Source organism: Rattus norvegicus, chromosome 3 (genome assembly GCF_036323735.1).
Source record: "Rattus norvegicus strain BN/NHsdMcwi chromosome 3, GRCr8, whole genome shotgun sequence".
NCBI classification, from domain to species: domain Eukaryota; kingdom Metazoa; phylum Chordata; class Mammalia; order Rodentia; family Muridae; genus Rattus; species Rattus norvegicus.
This window is the reverse complement of record NC_086021.1, coordinates 125,868,287-125,887,697: the sequence shown is the minus strand read 5'-3', so window position 1 is coordinate 125,887,697 and position 19,411 is coordinate 125,868,287. Positions and strand designations below refer to the sequence as shown.

Below are 19,411 nucleotides of genomic sequence, written 5' to 3'. Positions count from 1 at the left end.
CCACAATAACACCCTGCACGTAAACTTTTTTCAAACTAAATTCTGATGTCCCCTTTGTCCAGACTTTTACTGGTCCCCACTGGCTGCTAAATGACATCCAAACTCCTTGATCTCGCTATGACCATTCATTCCTGCCTGCTTAAGTAAGTAGCCTTCATCAAGCTACGCTGTGCGGGTACAGTACCACTCCATCCTTGGCATGCCAGAGCAGCTGCTAACTACCCAAGATGCTCATAGATTTGGGGCTCACACCATTGGACCTACTCATGTTTCCTCAGAATGGGGCAGACATTCATCAGCTTCCCATCCCTCACCCCACCCAGATGTGATCTGTCTCAGCTGGCCATGATTGTGGTTGCCAGAGTATACAGAAGGTAGACTGGGACTCCAGAGATGTAGCTGTCATGAGTTGTTACCCAGGCTGGGGCAGGCTCTTCTTTCAATGCAGTGTTCTTGAGTTACCAATGCTCCGTAAGAAATCCCAGTAAACTCACTGCTTCACCAAGCAGGACTTGGATAAAATAGTTTGTTTGTTCTATATTGTCCTCTCTGCAGTGTATGGGTGCTTCTGTACAACTCTCTGGGAAAGGTCATACCATCAGGATAGAATCAGAATATTTTCCAAGGACCTGTTCCTATCTTTGAGAGAGCCTACTACTAAAACCCTTCCATGATCTTTGCTAAGCCCTCTGCTTAAAAGGCCCTTCAGCACACATCCATAGCTTGCCTCTCTGTGACTCCAGAAACCCCACTAGCACCTGAAGATGTTCTCCCACTACCTGCCACTACCTTCCAGGCTTAGGATGTTCTCTATAGGACACTGACCACCATTTTCTAGCCTACAATGTCCCCATCAAATTATATTTGCACCTCCATGTTTATTATTGCCCTAATACAACAGCTAAGATACAGAACCAGCTGAAATTCCATTTCATCAGCAGCAGATGAATGGACAAACAAAATGTGGTGCATACACACAATGCCGGTTTTTCAGCTGTAATGAAAAATGAAATCAGATTTCCAAGAAAACGGATGCAACTGGAGATTATGATGTTAAATAAAATGAGCCAGACACAGAAAGACAAATGCTATCTGTCTGTTCTTATATGTGAAATCCAGATGTGTGTGCATGCGTCTGTGTACTCATGCTCACAATTAAGAAAGGGATCACAGGGGAGGAGAGGTTTCACGGGGTGTGGGAAAAGATAATAGAATCCAAGTTACATGAAAGCAGAAGCAAAGAGTGTTTAGAGGTAGGAAGGAGACCAGAAAGGAGAGGGTAGGGAGGGGAGGAGAGCCTAGCAGGAGGGACAAGAATGAAACCAAGTGCAATGGCATGGCATGTATGTATCTGTGGAGATCCTCTGAGGGGCTGAGAGAGAGCTCAGCATTAAGAGCACCGAGAGAACATGGGGTGTTTGACTCCTCCCAGCACCCACATAGCAGCTCATAGCTGTCTGGACCTCCAGTTCCAGGGGATCCCACACTCTCATATAGACACATATGCAAAACAAAACACCAGTGCAGATAAAATAAAAATGAATAAAATCATTAAAATAACCAATCAACAAAGCAAACAAAAAGGAAATGCCATCATTTGTACGTTAATAAAATGATCTTAAAATTAAATATGCTATGTTAAAAAGAAGAAAGAGGGAAGACACAAATTACTAATATCAGTAATGAAAGAGGGGACAAAGTTTAGAGACAGTGGGACAAATAACCAAGGGACCTCTGAGACAGCCACAGAGGAAACCATAAGAGAGACATGGCTCCCTGCTTATCCTGAAAGAGGTGCTTGGACAGCTGTGTGAAGGCCTGTGTAGGCCTTGTTTGCTAACTGGGTGTATATGTGTCTATAGAGAGGAGTGCAGATGCCTGAAGGGGCTGGAGGAGTTGGATTCTTCTGGAGCTGGGGTTGCAGGGAGTTGAGTCCTGATGTGGGTGCTAGGAAGAGTCAAACTCTCTCTCTGGAAGGGCAGTACATGCTCTTTCTGACTAAGCCATCTCTGTAGCCTGGCCTGTGGGATTTTATGAGGATCATATGCACACATCTGAGGTGTAATTCTTACTGCGTACAAACTCTTAAAACAGGTCCAACTTATCCTGACAGCAGTACAGGAGAAAATACGGAGAATGAGGTATAAAAGCCAATCTTTTCCTTTCAAATCAATATTTAAAAAGGTCACGAGGTGGTAGGTTTATGTACAATTTTAGTTAGGTAGAACAGAGTAAAATTGTTTAGGAAGACTCCAGAAGACAAGCTGTTGACAGGTACAGCTCTCCTAAGAAAGGAGCTCGGGGCTGGGAGATGGCTCAGTGGCTAAGAGCACTGGCTGTTCTTACAGGGTCTGCATTTCATTTCCATGTGGCAGCTTACAACCATCTCTAACTGCAGTTCTAGAAGAGGGTGCCAGACCCCCTTTCCTGCCCTCTGTAGGCACTGCACAGACGGTGCACGGACAGGTGGAGGCAAACACCTATACACTTAAGGAGTAAACAAAAATGCAGACTTAAAAATTGTATCTATTTTCACTAGGAAGATGATCAGTCATGAGAGAGAGAGAGAGAGAGAGAGAGAGAGAGAGAGAGAGAGAGAGAGAGAGAGAGAAATGGCATGCTGAAGCACACTAGAGGCTCCACAGGCAATAGTTGGTGGAAAATGCTTGTTGATTTCCCAGTGGTCTCTGTGCGTGCGTGCGTGCGTGCGTGTGTGTGTGCGTGTCCATGCATGTGCGTGCGTGCGTGTGCGTGTGCGCGTGTGTGTGTAGTTTTAACGGGTTGACTTGAGGGTCTCACCACGCTAGGTAAGTGCTCAACCACTGAGCCACACCTCCAGCCCCCCCCTTCCATCTTTACCTTGACATGGCTTCCTTCTTTATCAGAGACCAGGGCCACATAGGTGATTTCGTGATGTCTGCAGTATTCTTGTAACTCTTCCTGGGACTGAAACAAACAGTGAGACAAATGGACACAGTGTGCCTGAGCCCCTTCAAGCCATTAAAGACAATGAAAAAACTGCTTCTAATTGTATTCCCAAGGTGAATTACTAAATACTTAATTCCGATTTTAGGGATGTGAATGCTATCGAGAGGAGCACAGAATTCCAGGAAGATTCTCTTGTCCTTTCTCTACTTTCATGATTATTTTGAAGGACGGTGAACAAGTAATGCAGTTGTGACAGGAAGAGGTTTTCAATGGCTTCAAGACTTTGAAAATGTGCCAAGTTCTGTCTCTCTGTCTCTGTCTGTCTCTCTCCCCCACTTTTTCCCCTTCAGCATTTCAGGAAAGCAAAGGGACGGTAGAAAGCAGAATTAAGCTGGGTACTTTGGTTCTTGCCTGTAATCCCAGCACCCAGGAGGAGGCTGAAGCAGGATGGGCTACACAGTGGGACCCTGTCTCACAAAACAGAAATTGAACAACAGAACACTTCTCTAACAGCATAGAACAAGCAAATTGGTGCCTTTTCAGTTCCACGATTAAAAACTTGACAACAGTTTTTATATGAACACACACAGAGCAGCTGCAGAAAGGTCATGGCAGGAGAGTTGGCCTGTGTGTTTCTGGTCATTGCAGAGCCCTGGGTTGCCATTAGTGGTAGATAATCTACAAGCACCCCTCTAAGATCTGTGACAGTGCGGACATGGGTCTCTAAAGCTCCAATGCCACTTATGAAGGGCAGGCAGTGTCCAGGGTGCCACTCTCCTCACTCCCACAGCTAGAGCAGGTATCAGTCTGCACATGGAGGAGGCTGAAGACTTAGAGATATCCACACACACGCCAAGCTCAGAGAGCCCTCGGGTGCTAAGCTGGCCACAGCATGCCCTCATCTTAGTCCCTAGAACCTGTCAATAGCCCTAGGCCATCACAGGGGCCAAGGCAGGCAGAGGCAGAGGGAAGGTAAGGACAGAAGTCTTTACTGAGGACAAAGTGAAGAGGAAGCCTCAGGGAGGAAGATTCCACACAGCTTAAAGAGAGGAAGGGCTGAGCCAGTGCAGGAGGCCTCTAGGAAAAGGCAAGGAACAGACCCACCCCTTAGGCCTCTGGAGAACAAGCTCTTAACCCAGACTTCTGACTTCTAGGAACTTAGAACAGGACAGTTAAGCCACTGGGTTTGTGGTCATCTGTTGTAGCCGTCAGATGCTAATGCAAGCGCTAACTCTACCCACAGAGATAACGGGTAACTCCACCTGTTTGATAGACTCTGGTGAGACCGGCAGGCACATCCACTTTTTAAAAACGTTTTTACATTTTTATATGTATGTGTAGTCTCTTTCTGTGGATACCTCATGTGTGTATGGACCTGCAGGAGCTAGAAGGGTTTGGATCCCTGGAGCTGGAGTTACTTGCTGATGTAAGCCATCTGACATGGGGCTGGGAACAGAACTTGGGTCTGCTGGAAGAGCAGCAAGGACACTTAGGCTCTGAGGCACCTCTCTAGCCTCTGTCCGACCTTCTGACATTGCTACAGGGAAGTAGAGTTACACAGACCCCGGAGAGGCAGATAGATACGGCAGAGGGTAAACAGATAGTAAAGCTGGCAAACTCTGACCAGAGACAAAGACCTGAAGGTTTGGCAGATTTTAGGGCACCAGTAGGGCATCACTGCCAGTAAACTGGTCTAACAGGTTCAAGGCCCGATCAGTACACAGTTACCCAATGTTTTGGACCAATCAGCTTCCACGTCTTTGATTAAACTGACCAATCCTATATTAGGGGACAAAGAATGCTCAAAGACCATTAAAACTCCCATCCCCAAGGAGACTAGACCTCGGGCTCCAGAGGCCTGCCTATGCTCTGGGAAGGGTCTATCTCTCTCTATGTGCCTTATGTACCTTGCAGTGTCTGACATTTTCCCTGCTGCTACCTGCTATGCTTGAGGTTTGTCCTTCCAGAGAAAATGAAGCCAATCAAGAGCCCCACACAATATACCATTATCATCTACAAAGCTCACCTCTGAGAGACTCACCATTGAGTTACAAGAAAGGAAGGGAAAACAACAGAAATCTTAGTGTTTGAAATAAGCTTAGGATCTTGGTTGGGCCCTATGGCTGCATGTGGCCATAGGTGGCTGGCCATACTTGTGAAAGGCTGATCTCTGCTGATCCCATTCACAGCTTTCTGTCCCTTACCTGTGACCAGTCATACATGATCTCTGCAGTGATGCCGGCCGTCCAGAGTTTCTGGGTTAGGTTGATGGCCCTGGACATGGACATCTGGCCAGCACTGACAACCAGGAGGTCACAGGAGCTCACTGTAACCTGAGAAGAAATAGAGTTACATGGGGCAGGGTGGGGAACACCTCAGCTGTAGGGGTGAGAGCAGAACCCTAGCTAGGTAGATGAGTGCCCTGGAAATTGTGAACAGCTGCACAGTGCACAGGTGGCTTTGGTTTAAAATGACAAGACACAGTTTAAAAAGATCTTTACAGACATAATTTCAGCTGTCCTGGGCCATTAGGAAGATACATTTCCATTTCTGCCCCCTCACCCAGGGAAAATGGATCTTGCCTGAAATGGGAAAAGCCATTTCTTTTAAGCTTTTCAGACTAGCTGGGTTTTTGAGAATGGGACTGATAAAAGTGTGCTACCAAGCAGAACATTTTATCTTTATGTCGTGTACTGTGGATGTGGCGAGTAAGTAGGAGAGGTGCCCGAGGCAGCAGCAGCCACAGAGCAGAGGGCAAGGGCTGAGAAGCAAGGAAGAGACGACTCAGGCCTGATCACAGGAAAGGTCATTTCCAAACACCCAGGCTGCAGCTGCCACATCTTCCAAGCAGCTATGTGCTTTGTTCCCAATTACTAAAATCCTAGAATCTTCAAAGTGATGGTTTTTATATGTCAGTGAGATAACTGAGACCGGGGTTGGGGTCAGGGGCCTGGCCCTTGGGCAGACTAAGGCAGGAAAAGGGTTGGGGCTTTCAGACACAGCCCCAGTTCTGGGAGGGGAAGGGGGAAGTGGATCATTGCTGACACTGTCAATCCTGCTATATAAACGAAGCATCCACCTAACAGCAAAGGACGAGGTTCAGAGTGCTCTGGAAGGAAGCTCCTGGCAGGCAGGCTGTGGAGATCCGGGGGATGGGGCACCACGCAAGGCATTCCTGACACACCTAAGATCTGCACGTCTTCACTTTAATGTCCATTTTATTATGCCAGGTTGCCATGGGATTTCTCTGAGTTCTGTGACCTGCTCTAAGAAATGGGGCTTCTAACTGGCATTGGAAGTGGAGGGGCAACTTGGGGACACAGCTCTCAACCTGTGGTTCTGCACTGTCCCCAGGTGGGTGGGAGTGTATAAAGGGAACTGTGTTAGCTGGTGGCTGCGGCTGCTGCTCCTCACTTGCATGTGGGGGTGACTGGGCAGGCTGTGTTCCAAAGGTGAGTAACACCGAGGAACGGGGACGCCCCAAAGTGTGCTGCAAGCATCAGGACTTACAGGCTCTCCCATGTTGAGGACAGCGGCGAATATCTTGTCTATGGCTATGCTGACACCGACAGCAGTGGGCACTGGCCCCAGAGCCTGTGGGCCTCTGAACTTGGGAATCTGTGGAGAGACCAGAGGCCAGGCTAGGAAAGAGGAAAGGAATATATTCTGGGGAAAGCAACAGTAAAAAAAGCAAGCCCTCAAAAGCCTGGCATGGTGCATGGCTGTAATCTCAGCCATGGGAGCAGAGGCAAGAGGATACATTTATATCCCTAGATGAAGGCTACATAGGATTTCTGGGCTGCCTTTGTGCATCGTAGTGATAAAGGAACACGAGGTGAGGAACTAGAGGACTAGCAGTCAGCCAGAGCAAGTCAGCACACACAGGGCTTGTCCTCACCAGCAGGTCATATCTGCCACCAGCTGCAAGGATCTCAGGCACAACCCTCTGCCTGCGTTTGCTGAATGCCAGGAACTGGAAGATGATGCCATTGTGCTGCTGCACCTTGTAAACCAAGCCCAGGTTGATGGAGACCTGTGGAGGGAACGGCCACACCCACCCATCAGCAGCCTCAGTTGTGGAATGTGGACTACAACTCTGTTTGAATTATTCTGCATAAACAAAAACCTTCAGTAAGATCTGGCAAGAACGTTTCGTGGAGCCTACCAAGCTCTCTGACAGTAACTCCCTCTTTGAGACACACACCACAGAGTGGGTGTGTGTGTGACAGAAACAGTGAAGCTTGCAAAGAAATCTGGAGTTTTGGAAAAATACAACACTAGCATTAGGGAAATAAAACCCATCCCCCCAGCCACTATTATTACCACAGACTCATACTGCCAGCACAGCGCAGAACAGCTGTCAAACCTGCAACTTCACGCCAAGTTTCTTCAGCAGCCCGACAACTTCCTCTAGGTCTTTTAAGCTATACTTCACCAGCTGAGCAATGCCTGTTTTCTGTTTTATTAGTGAGTTTATGGTCGGCGTTAGGTCTTGCAAATCCCCCTTCTGCTCGATGAACTTATAGAGTCGACACAGCTGGAAAGCAAAACAGCACGGTTAGCTGCTTCTCTGATAGGGACACCATGCACAGCGCCCACAGCATGTGGCATTTGGTGGTCACAGGTAATCCTAGCCTTTGCTGCAGTCCCACAGAGTGCCCTAACCCCCCAATTCCACTCGGAAGCAGCTCACAGAACGTTTGAGACACAGTCCATATACTTAGTGCTGAGTACTGGCAGTGATGGGGACCGGACACTGGCAGAGCCTCTGCTGGGCATCGTCCCTACTGTAAACCTTGTTCCCCTCCACCGTCCACACCCTCATTTTCATGACCACTGGTGAACAAATGAGAGGGGCTGGCCATGCCGGTTGTTCAGATATTCACAGAGTTAGCCAGAAACTCTCCTCTGCCCTGCCTGAGTAATCCCCACGAGGAGCCCGGGGCTGCCTCCTCCTGCCCTGCCTCTGGAGCTCCTATTCCCTCAGCTCATACGTGGTGCTAGGTACACACTCTGTGTCTGCCATATCTGCTCCAGAGAAGAGCAGTGCTGGGGACGGCAAACTCTGGCTGACCCCAGTCCCCAGCAAGCAGCAGGAGGAAGAGGGAGTAACTACAGTCATAGTACCCAAGAGAAAACTAGGAGCCGAGCTGGAGATCAGACCAAAATTCTAGCTATGCCACACTGTAGGCCACATCTAGCCCTATAGGCTGGTTCACAAAACCCAGGAAGGAGCTGAGTGATGTCTCAGCTTAATGTAATCAGTTTACCATAAGTCATTTGCACTTTAAATCCTTAAGAGTTAGCTTTTTTCCCTTTTAATTTTACTCTTTATTTTGAGACAGGGTCTTGCTCTATAGCCCTGGGACTCCTTATGTAGACCTGGCCTCACACAGAGGTCTGTTCCACTCTTTACTCTGCTGCACTGCTGCTGGGATTAAAGGTACACACCTTTAATCTATGTACAGAAAAGTGGTTTTCTTGTAATCTTCTAAGTTAAAGATACAAGGATTTAAATACAAACTTGTGTTTTTGACTTTTGACTTAAGTTTCCTTCCTAGGGTTGGCGGTATATAGCTCTGTGTGCTTGGAGCTCTGGGTTTGATTCCTGGTACAAAGTAAGTAAAATAAGAGAAATAAGAGAAAGTGGTTTTTTTTTTTTCCTTCTAATAGCATTTCCAAGAAATTACCCCATTAAAACCTGGCAGGAGCAATGGGGAGCTTTTGCACCCATGTGACTGGATGAATCTCGGTGACTCTTGGGTTTCAAGATGTCACTGTGAACTAAGATGGGGCTGAACACCAGAACCTTCCTGCCCATCCCCCACTTCCCTAATATACTTGGAGCACCATTTTAAAATAGTGAAGAATGAAATGTTATTATTAGATCCCATTTTTTTTTCCTTTTAAAACTAGTCAAATACACTTCTTGCTCGGGACCACAAGGAAAGGCTGCAGTGCGTGGTATCTGTGAGACATTTTCAAATATGGCATTAGCTCACAAAACCTTCTGGGTAGAGAGTCACTGATCTGCACCGTTTCAACCAGATTCTTGATACCCTTTATTTATTTATTATTTATTATTTATTATTTATTATTCTGCACATGGGAGTGGACTTTGGCATATTTAGGGTATATAAACATTGTTCTTTATGCCTGAACCTTAAGCTATTAGGTCGCTAATATCTCCTCCAATATTAAATATTTAAGGTTTAACATGGCTCAATTTATAAGCTGAGTCTCGTGCATCTCATTTACCTTCTATGCTGCTCTGTTTTTGTCACCTGACACAAACTAGAGTCACCAGGGCCAGGGGACCTCAATCAAGGAATTGCCTCTCAGGCTGAGCAAGCTTGTAAGTAGGGTTCCGTCCGCCATGGCTTCTGCTTTAGTTCTTGCCTTAGGTTCCTGCCCTGACTTCACGGAAGTGTACACCAAATCAACCCTTTCCTCTCCAAGCTGCTTTTGGCTATGGTGTTTATCTCACAACAGAATTACAAGTAGACCATCTTCCCTAAATGAATATGGGTGTTTCTTTCAACCATGGTCTATGCAAGCCCCGTGAACGTTGTTTCAAAGAGCTGAAGGCATATATATGTGAAGACCCTTTGCAGATTCTTCTATGTCCAGCACTGTGCCAGCCATACAATAGCTGTCCAGAGAGTAAGCGACTCCATTGCTCTACCCACAATCATCTTTGAGTCTACTGAACCTGTGAATTTTGTTATCACTATAAAATCATGGATAAAGTTTCAGATCAAGGGCTGTAAAGCTGGGAAAGTTATTTATTTACTTTGTTTTTAAAGATAGGGTTTCTCTGTGTAGTTCTGGCTGTCCTGGGACTCACTTGGTAGGCTGGGCCGGCCTTGAACTCAGAGATCCACCTGCTTCTGCCTTCTGAGTGCTGGGATTAAAGATGTGCCCCACCACTGACTAGTTACTTTATTTTTTTAAACTTATTTTTACTTTTTGATTTTTGGAGACAGAGTTTCTCTGTGTAGCACTGGTTGTCCTGGAGCTTGCTTTGTAGACCAGGCTGGCCTCAGACTAAGGTGTCTGTCGCTGAAGCATTGGAATTGAAGGCATGTGTCACACGCCTAGTTGCTCTGGAAAAGCTTAAAGATCAAACATTTTTTCCCTTGGGGTAGGGTTTAGTGGAAGAATGTAATTGCCTAGCATATGAGAGACTCTAGATTGAATTTTTAACACTGCAAAAGAAAACTAAAACCAACTCTTCCTTATCCAAATATGGAGGAAATATATAAACTTCTGTTTTCTCCTGCTGTTTAGCCACTCTGTTAAATGTGGATTGTCCCAAAGATATGGATTGAATGACATCAGTAAGAGAATACAGCTGATCTGTTTACCATTTAAGAGTCTCCTTATTGCTGACTGGGTCAAAAAGAAGATTTTAGAGGTAGGAAATTTCCAGGAAGATAAGAGCCACAATTCCATTCTGAAGAGTAGAAGACCTTGGGTGAGCTTAGGCTGCTTAGGAGGATTTGCAGAAATCCGTGCCCTGGTTCACAGGCTTTGTTCGGAGGGCAGCATGGTGCTGGGCCTGCTCAGTGGGAGGCTGTATCAAGTGCAGGCTTTACAAGGGATGCAAAGAAAGAACCCAGTAATCACGGAAGAGCAGGACAATCAGCATGTGGAGGACACACAGAAGGACACTCTCTGATCACAGCATCAGTTTCTCTCTTGTAATCCCAGCGGTTGCCATGGCACCAACACTCAAGGGGGAAAGCTGCATCTGTGAGCAGCAGATGTGTGTTGCTTGCTACCGCACTGCTACAGAAACGTGGTGACATTTCCTGACATCATAAAATGAAGAGACAGTGGCAGCACACCATCAGAAGGTACTTACACTATTAGATGACAAGGACAGGTTACAGAACTTAGCTTCTACTTCCCTCCTAGTCAGCTTCTCTGTCTGATGGAGAAGAAAAAGGGAGCGTAAGTGATGCCTAGTTCTTGGGAGGCAGAGGCAGGCCTCCATGAATTCAAGGCCATCCTGGTCAACATAGTGAGACCCTGTTTCAAAAACCACAAGACCTCCTGGAAACAAAAGCAACAAGAATGAGCTTCAACCTTCCCTCCCAGTCCCTGCGTCCTGCCAGTGCTCCATCTGTACTTTGCTGAACCCAGCACAGCCCAACAGCAGCAGCACCTTGTGAGGAAGAACAAATCCCCAGAAAAGAGCCAGTCAAGTCAGAACCCTTGAAGCCAATCTGCTAGATGAATGAAAAACTAGCCAAGGCTTCCGTGTATTAAAAAAATAACAATAATGAATGTCACAATTCATTCTGCACTAACCACAGAGTGTCCACAGTTACCTCCCCCACGGCCACATAATTAGAAACAATAAAAATAAATCTTAGCCACAATTGCTTTGGTCACATTAGAACAAAGATGAAAGGAGATGAAATTCTCCATGCAGTTTTATGGTTGCCTGAGTCAGAATAATCATGGGCTAGTATCATCGCCTTTCAACATCCAGTCAGAGTAATTAAATGCTCACCACAGCATCATACAGAATAACGTAGACTTGACTGAGTTTATCCTCTGGGATCCCACAGTGTAGGAGTATTGCCTTTAGGAGCATTGTATGGTTCAAGTAAATGCTGTAATTTCTTTCCTAGAATATAGAGAAAAATACTATTATCTTCATTATAAAAGCAATAGAAGTATGTGGTCAAATGGAATCTGGTAATTATTTTCCTACCATCACAGAAGAGCTAAAGTGAAGCATCCTGTCTCCTGGTTTATTTTTGTTTCTTTCCTAACCATCCATCCATCCATCCATCCACCCACCCACCCACCTATCCATCCATCAAGCATCCATCAATAGATAGAGTTTCTCTGTGTAACCCTGGCTGTCCAGGAGTTTGCTTTGCAGACCAGGCTGGCTTGCCTCTGCCTTCTGAGTATTGGGATTAAAGGCAATTGCTGCTACTGTCTGGATATCTTTCATATCTGCTACCTTCAGTGTTATAGTTGAAGAATGTGATACTTTAATATGCATACAAACACACAGGTTGATCTTCAAAGTTAAAGAGCCTAAAAGAGCACACACAGACGGAGGAACAAGGAATCAGATCGAGGTAACTGGCTTGGAGAGGGCAGTTAATGGTCATCATTCCTGAGTGCTCACAGGTGTGCTGGGACAGCTGGTACAGGGAGAAGTGGCCCAGGGGCTCTACCTTGAATGAGCACACATGCTTGGATCACATGGAGGCCTCATGTCAAGAGCTGTGAGGGTGGAGACTAAAAATGTGACCAGCCAGCCAACCCTGAGAGGCTTCCTGGGAGAAGGGTCTGACCCATGGCTGGATGAGAGACGACTTTCTAGACAAGTGAACATCCATGACCAACAGTGGGGAATGGCAGGGCCTGTGAGGAGAGCAGCAAGCAGTCCTCATCAGAGGTGGAGAGTAAGAGCTGGTGGAGAGATGAGATGAGGGAGAGCGCTGAGAGCTCTCACCAGGGCAGGGGTGTGCCAAGAGCATCGTAGGAAACAGACTCACTGGTGAATGTTGTAAGAATGGGTAGAGATGCCCCATCCCAACAGAACAATTCTGTCCTGGTAGAAGCTCGAGCCGAAGATGACGCTTAAAGGGTCACCCACAAACTCTCTGCAGTTGCTTCAGAAAAGCCATGATCTGCTCCAGCATTCAGCAGAGGTGGCAGTGGGTATTGGTGCCACCGCAAAGGCTAGCAGGACGAGGTAACACATTATAGCGGGGAAGGAACCTGAAGTGCAGGAAACTCCTGGATGACTTCATAGATGGTGTAGATGGTTTCAGCAGTGGGCAGGGAGCTGTTGGCGGTAGAAGTGACGATGTCAAATGCACATTCCAGGAGTTCTTTGGGATGAAATCGGTCTAACTTCCTAGGTCTGAACACCCGCTCTATGCAGTATCTGGAGGAAGAGATCAGCTTTCTTAGATCGCTGCTTATTGGAGACAAATACGTATAAGGAATTGCTGGGCAAAGAAAAGGAATGAAGATTAAAAAACAATCTGTGTTGTGCTCAAGAGTTCAAAGTCAGCTGTGAACCCGACCAGTCTTGCCTCATAATCCACACCCCAGTTCCCAGCCTTGTACTGTCAATGTCTGAGAGGGAAGAAGTCACACCAAATTCACATTAGGTGATGGCCTCCTATACAGGACGCTCCATGCTTTAGGGATGACTGGTAATTGCGGCCTTACAGCACACAGAGAATGATGTGACATGCTGTGTGATATGCCACTGACAGCATACCGGTTCTAATTGATGAAGATCTCAGAGTCTGACCCCTTGCAGTATCTAAATGGGTACAGAGCCTGTCCTTGCTGCCCAGCTCCAGGGTCTCAGCACTGGCCGTTCTTGCTGGGTCACCTCGTTCTCTACAAGCAGCTCCCACTCAGTTACCTACATGAGGAGCTTTCGCAGAGACCACTGACCATTTGTCTCTCCAATTAAATCTTAAAAGCAGCCATTTGAGACCAAGAACAGCCAGATCTTCCCCCCCTAAGAAACCATTTGCAAATATCATTAGTTATGTTGCCTGGGATCATTAGAAAGCACAGACTAGACGCAGGCCTGCCTGTCAGGTGACCCGACTGCTTCACTTCTTCTAAAGATGTCTTATGACATTCGAGTCATCTGAGGACAAAGGAGGCCTGGGCTGGGCTCCCTGACACATGCTGCTCAATACTTCAACCCCAGAATTCTTCCCTGTGTGAAAGTGTCAGGAGAAAAGCACATCCAACCCCCAAACCCTTGTCTGATTTCGTCCCCACATCTACCGAACGCAGGGGAGCATAGTGCATGCACCTTACCGCTTTAAATTCAGTATGTTATTTCTTGCCACATATCTTGCAAAAGGGACCTGAAAGAAGAAAGTTTTAAAGATTCATGTCATGAGTTGCCAAGTTCTACAATCTTTTAGTTTTGGGCTAGAATCCATACATCACTTTAAGGTCAGGCACCCACTTAATAGTGAGATCGGAGCCGACTGCACCCACTGCAGTAGCCCCGTAGACTGCCACCCAGATCTCCAGCCAGCACACTCTGATGCAGGACAATGACGGAATAGCCTGCTCATGCATTTCTTTTAAAATATACCCTAGCGACATGGGACGCTCATGCGGGCTTCAGCCGCAGTAGGCTCTACTGCAGACTCTGGCTACTGCATTTCTGAGGTTTGAGAAAAATCTTTTTATCGAAAACATGGTCGATCATGCTCATTTGAAACCTGCATAGGCTATTGGTTAGTTGTGATTTTTAAGATGTAGCTTATGGGTTAGGGAGATGGCTTAGTGGGTAGAAAGTAGTCATCTAGTAATCAGTGCAGCTACGAATCCTCTGGACTTCTACTCTTCCTAACAGTCCAGATGGTGATGGGCTGTTTATTCACCTCTGTCAAGCAGTAATTCTAAGCTACTTTGCTTATTTAAAAGAAAACCAGAAGCCAAAAAAATAGAAGGAAGGCTGGGAGCAGGGCTCATGGGCAGAACCCTTGCTTTGCATAAATGAGGCCCTTGGCTCCACTCTAAGCACCTCTCACATACGAGCATTTGCGCATGGTCTCCAGTGTCCCGCCCTCCCCCTCCCTCCTTCTTGCTTGCTCACTCTCTCCCCCCAAATTTCTCTCCCACATAAACATAATTATTTAGAAAAAAAATTCTCTTACATTTTAAAAGCAAAAGTTGTTTTGCAACAAGCCATAAAAAATAAAAATAAAAAGAGGAAAAGCAAAAAGGAAAACGCCTTGATGGTATCCCTCCTCCTAGGACTTTGAGGTACTCCCCGACAACTTACTTACAGCCCAAGACAGGCTGTTGTGCATGGTAGCTTACCCATGTGTAAGAGTGAGTTTATTGCACACATGAACCAAGTGCGTGCCACATAACAGCAACTCATGCACACAGTTTCTTTCAGTTTTAGAAACCTTTTTTAACAAGAGTGGGATTTTAGAGTTCCTTCGGAACTTATTTTTCTTAAGCTATCAATATATTGTGGACATGTTTAATGTTTACAGATATACTAATCTGCGTGTGTATTTAACCTTACATATATGAATATTTGATATACATACAAGTTTAGCTGTAGTCTTTTAACAAGTTTATTTTACATGTATGCGTGTGTCCCTGAGTATAAGTCCACAGAAGTCAGAAGAGGGCGTTAGATATCCCAGGGCTAGACTTATAGACAGTTGTGAACCACTCCATGGGGATTCTGGGAACTGAATCTGGTCCTCTGCAAGAGCCTAAGTGTTCTTCACTGCTAAGTCACCTCTCCAGCTCCCCATTTGTCTAAAATGGGTCTCAGTACATAATCTGGACTAGCCTCAAACTTGTGATCCTCCTGCTTTAACCCCCACATGTTGGGATTGCATGTATAGCCACCATGCCCAGCTACATTTTAATAGCTTCTTAATATTCTACAATATTAAGTGACATATAATCATTCTCCTACAGAAAAACATGATGGGTTTCAATTTTCTTGATATAATTACATAAACATCCTTTTAAGATTCATATACTGTGTTACAAAAAACAAAAAACAAAACCCCCAAACTCTAGAAGTAGAATTGCCATTTCATAGAATATGAATGAGAATCAAATTTTGGAAGATTTCAAGGAGTAGTGGTTAAGGGACTTCTTGCTTCTCCAGAGGGCCTGAGTTCTCTTCTTAGTGCTCATGACAGGTGATTCACAATGTGTATAGCCCCAGTTCTAGGGGCTCTAATGCCCTCTTCTGCCTCTGTGGGCATGCGCACACACATGTGGCATACACTTACACAGATACACATATAGACATCTTTTAAAAAACTAAAAAGAAATTTGGAAACTTTCATTCATTTCATTCTTTTATTACTTTTCTACAAAGTTAGCAATTAATGTTCTCAAGAGTCCTGGCCATATCTGAATAATATAAAGCTTTGTATCTTCTGTGTAAAGTTAAAGGCAAGCACATGTGCACAGCCATATGTATCTTGGCGTGTCAGCACTCTTTGGAGTTTAACTGTTATTCTACAGCCTGCCTGGCTGTGTGCTTTCCTCGTCTCTATTCGGATTTTAAAGATGTTTCGGTACTGCGGATTGAACCCAGGACACTGCACATGCTAAGTGCACACTCTCTCCTTGCGTTGATTTGTAAGTGGCTTCTGTACATTAGGGACAGAACCCTGACTATGAACTCACTGAACGCTTTCCTCAGGTCTAGAGTGCAGTTACTGATGGCTTTGCTAGCAGTCAAGGCCACAGGAATGAAAGACTAAGAGATATTGCTGGCTAAGAGAGCTTTGGGGATCACAGGAAAGAGAATATGGACAAAACTCAGCACGCCCAATTAGCTGTTGCAAGCATTAAATGCTCTAGATAGTAACATTTGGGCTTTTACTGAAGAGCTAGCTGGCAAGTAAACCACATTTATCTGTCCCAGTTGAGGTTAACTTGCTATAAGGTTGCTCTGTGGACCTTAGTTCCTGCAATACAGGATCAGACATTACTGAACTCTAACACTGCTTTTACTCTGATTAGTAATTTCCTCAACGTCTCTCCCCTGTAGTGGTGCGTCTGGGAGGGGATTCTTTAACGGAGCAGCATCCCGGCTCACCCGCAGGTCGAAAGGAAGCATCACCAGCATGCCACTGTGATCCATGAACAGAGCGGCTTCGTTGTGCTCATATATTTGCCTGTTTCGGGGAAGCAGCAGCGGGGTGCACAGCTGGACAGCTCCTACACCAAAATACAGAGAGAGCCACTGAGCCTCGGGTCTGTGCTTCCTTCAGGCAACCCAAAATGCACACAAGCACACAGGCGAGCGAGCTGCCCCTGGGACACTATTCCTAGTATTCCCAATACTGGTTAATAATGTTCCAGATGGATCCACGTAGAGCTGAGCCGGGCTAAGTCTGTGACTTAGTAAGACTCTATCTATGAGCCAAATGTATTTTAGTAGCAAGGTGGGGATAATTAACAGTTTCTCTTCAACAAGCTGGGCCAACTGCTTATAAATGGATCTTAATACGGTCATACCAAAATCTACCTATAGTAAATTCTCTCTTTTATTGAGACTGGGTCTCACTATATTGCCTCAGCTGGCTTCAAGCCTCTTGCCTTAGCCTCCTGAGTGCTGAGATTACAGCCACATCTGGCTTTCCTTTCTTTCTGTGTGTGTGTATACCCATGGGGTATGTGTTTGTGTTGGTGTGTGCACATGTGCATGGGTTTGTACATGTGTGCTTGCACTTATGCTATGGGTTGCTGTCAGGTGTCTGTCTCAACTGCTCTCACTGAGCCTGAGTGTATTGAGTGGGCTGTCTGCCCACTGAGCTTGGGGATCTTCCTGTCTCTGTGTCCCGCCCTACTGCTGGGGTTGCAGATGTGTGAGGCCGAGGTAGGTGCTGCGGACCGAACTCAGGTTCTTATGCTTGTGTGCACACACTTTACTTTCTAATGATGTTTAGAAAACTCTCTGAGGAGTGATTTTCAGGGAAGACATACCATGCCTTTTGAAGACGCGGACGATGGTTTCACACACAAGCTGCTGGATCTTGGCTGTGCGAATCAAGAAGTTGCCCTAAAACAAGACCGATTAAATGTCATCAGCAGAGCCTAACCCAAGATTCCTCTGAAACGCTCCTCTGTGGTTTGTGTTTGGTGCTGCACAAGTTAGTCCCAAGATCACAGCAGAGGTCTGGAGTGACTGTCTCTTTAGACATATTTAGAGGAGAGACATGGATATTTGTTTAAGGTATTTCCTTTTCATTCCATTTTATTACAGTATTTTAGAAATAAAAAATAAGTCAAAAGACAAAATAAAGTTAGTTGTAGTCTTACAAAGAGACCTGATTATTACTAGACAGTCAAGCTCTGCTCTTGTTTCTGAGACAGGGGCTCACTGTGTTGCCCGGTCACAATCCTCTTCAGTGTCTGCAGGGTGTACATGATCATACACACTTAAAATGTATAGTTTCCTCTAAACTCCATCTTCTAAAATTATACCACAGCTAACTATATAGAAATAGATGGCAAGGACAGCCAGTCTTGGTTACCTACTCACTCAACTTTTTAAACATTTCTCTAAATTATTTCAGGGGCTCCTGTGGTTTTTTTTTATTTTTATTTTTGTTTTTTACTTTTAGAAGTGAAATAATAGAGGCTCCTAAGATGGCATCTTTGACTACTCTTCTGACACTGTCTGGAAGCTTTTCAAGACGCTTGAGACGCACAGCTGAAGGCGCAGAAGGGCCGAGGAGCCGGGCACCTTGCACCTGAGCTTCCTAGGCTGTCTGCCAGAGCTGGGAGCCACTGTGTCACCCCATGCACATCTGACCGCTGGGGCATCCCTGGCTGGACATCTGAGATGGGTTCTGCCTCTCAGTCTCTTGGGTGGGCACAGAGTGGGAAGGATCGAGGATCAGGAGAGTGATTATTAGCTCTTCCCTGACTATGCAGTCACACAGTTTGCATGCATTTTTTGGGGCTTTTGGGAACTTAAGCCAAGAACTTACAGTGCAGGAATAGCTGGTTAAACCCAGTAGATCACAAAGGAAAACCCAAACAAGACAAAGAGACACAGACACGGGATGGCTTAGCAGGTAAAGGCATCTGCTGCCTAGCCTGGCAGTGTGGGTTCAATCCCTGAGACACACACATTCCTACAGGTTGTCCTCTGACCACAATATGTGTACCATGACACATGCGTGCCCCACCCCCTTACATAAGTGCTATTAAAAAACTATAAAAACATAAGACATGAAGGTTAGACAAGCATTTAGTAGGAGAAAGGGTATTAGGGGTGGGAGGAAGATAAGAAAGGGCTGAGGGATGAGTTTGATCAGAATGCATCACAGACATACATAGAAGCTATCAAAGAGTAAATTTAAAAGTTTAGGGAACTACACGACATGCTGACGCAGCCCACCTTCAGGATGTCGCTGTCGTAGGTGTAGTCTATGGCGGGGGAGCTGTGCTGGCAGAAGAGCTGGCTCATCATGGTGCGGTAGGCCTTCCCATCCGTGTTGGCCAGCGTGTGGTGCAGCACTTCATGCAGCTCCGACTCCTCCATCTGTGGTGGGGGGAGCAGCTCACTCTTGAGCAGCTCCATGGCTGTGGGCCGTTTGGCTGGATCATGGTTTAACAGCCAGGAGATGACAGATTTCTGCAATGTGACAGGCACACAGCTGGTAAGGAGACAGCAGGTGAAGCTCAGGGACCTCCCATGGCGGTCATTCAGGGTACTTTCTATGCTCAGTTGGCACTGCCGAGATCTCTGCTTGCGCCATCAGTGCCTCATGACCACAGACTTGTGCATAAATGTAACTGGAGTATTTATTCCTTGAAAGGGAGAGGGCCCTTTTTATATCTCCTCACCAACAATCAAAAACACCCTCAACTTAGCAAAGCACACAGAAGCTGAGCTTAGTCTTATAACACAAATGACTGTATAGAAGAAGAGACACCTAGAAAACACCACGAGCCCACGCTT

At 46.0% G+C, this 19,411-nt stretch overlaps 1 protein-coding gene across 1 annotated transcript in view; it reads right to left on the bottom strand.

Moving 5' to 3' along the window:
• Eif2ak4 (eukaryotic translation initiation factor 2 alpha kinase 4) overlaps positions 1 to 19,411 on the bottom strand; it is an 85,368-nt gene that overhangs the window by 7,877 nt on the left and 58,080 nt on the right. Inside the window, exons 21-32 of the mRNA NM_001105744.2 lie at positions 18,848 to 19,084; positions 17,425 to 17,500; positions 16,535 to 16,656; positions 13,753 to 13,802; positions 12,682 to 12,850; positions 11,450 to 11,566; positions 10,796 to 10,861; positions 7,295 to 7,465; positions 6,827 to 6,961; positions 6,439 to 6,546; positions 5,133 to 5,261; positions 2,860 to 2,946 (exon numbers count right to left, since the gene is read on the bottom strand). Coding sequence (NP_001099214.2) covers positions 2,860 to 2,946; positions 5,133 to 5,261; positions 6,439 to 6,546; positions 6,827 to 6,961; positions 7,295 to 7,465; positions 10,796 to 10,861; positions 11,450 to 11,566; positions 12,682 to 12,850; positions 13,753 to 13,802; positions 16,535 to 16,656; positions 17,425 to 17,500; positions 18,848 to 19,084 — 1,467 coding nt within the window. The remainder of the gene's footprint in view (positions 1 to 2,859; positions 2,947 to 5,132; positions 5,262 to 6,438; positions 6,547 to 6,826; positions 6,962 to 7,294; positions 7,466 to 10,795; positions 10,862 to 11,449; positions 11,567 to 12,681; positions 12,851 to 13,752; positions 13,803 to 16,534; positions 16,657 to 17,424; positions 17,501 to 18,847; positions 19,085 to 19,411) is intronic.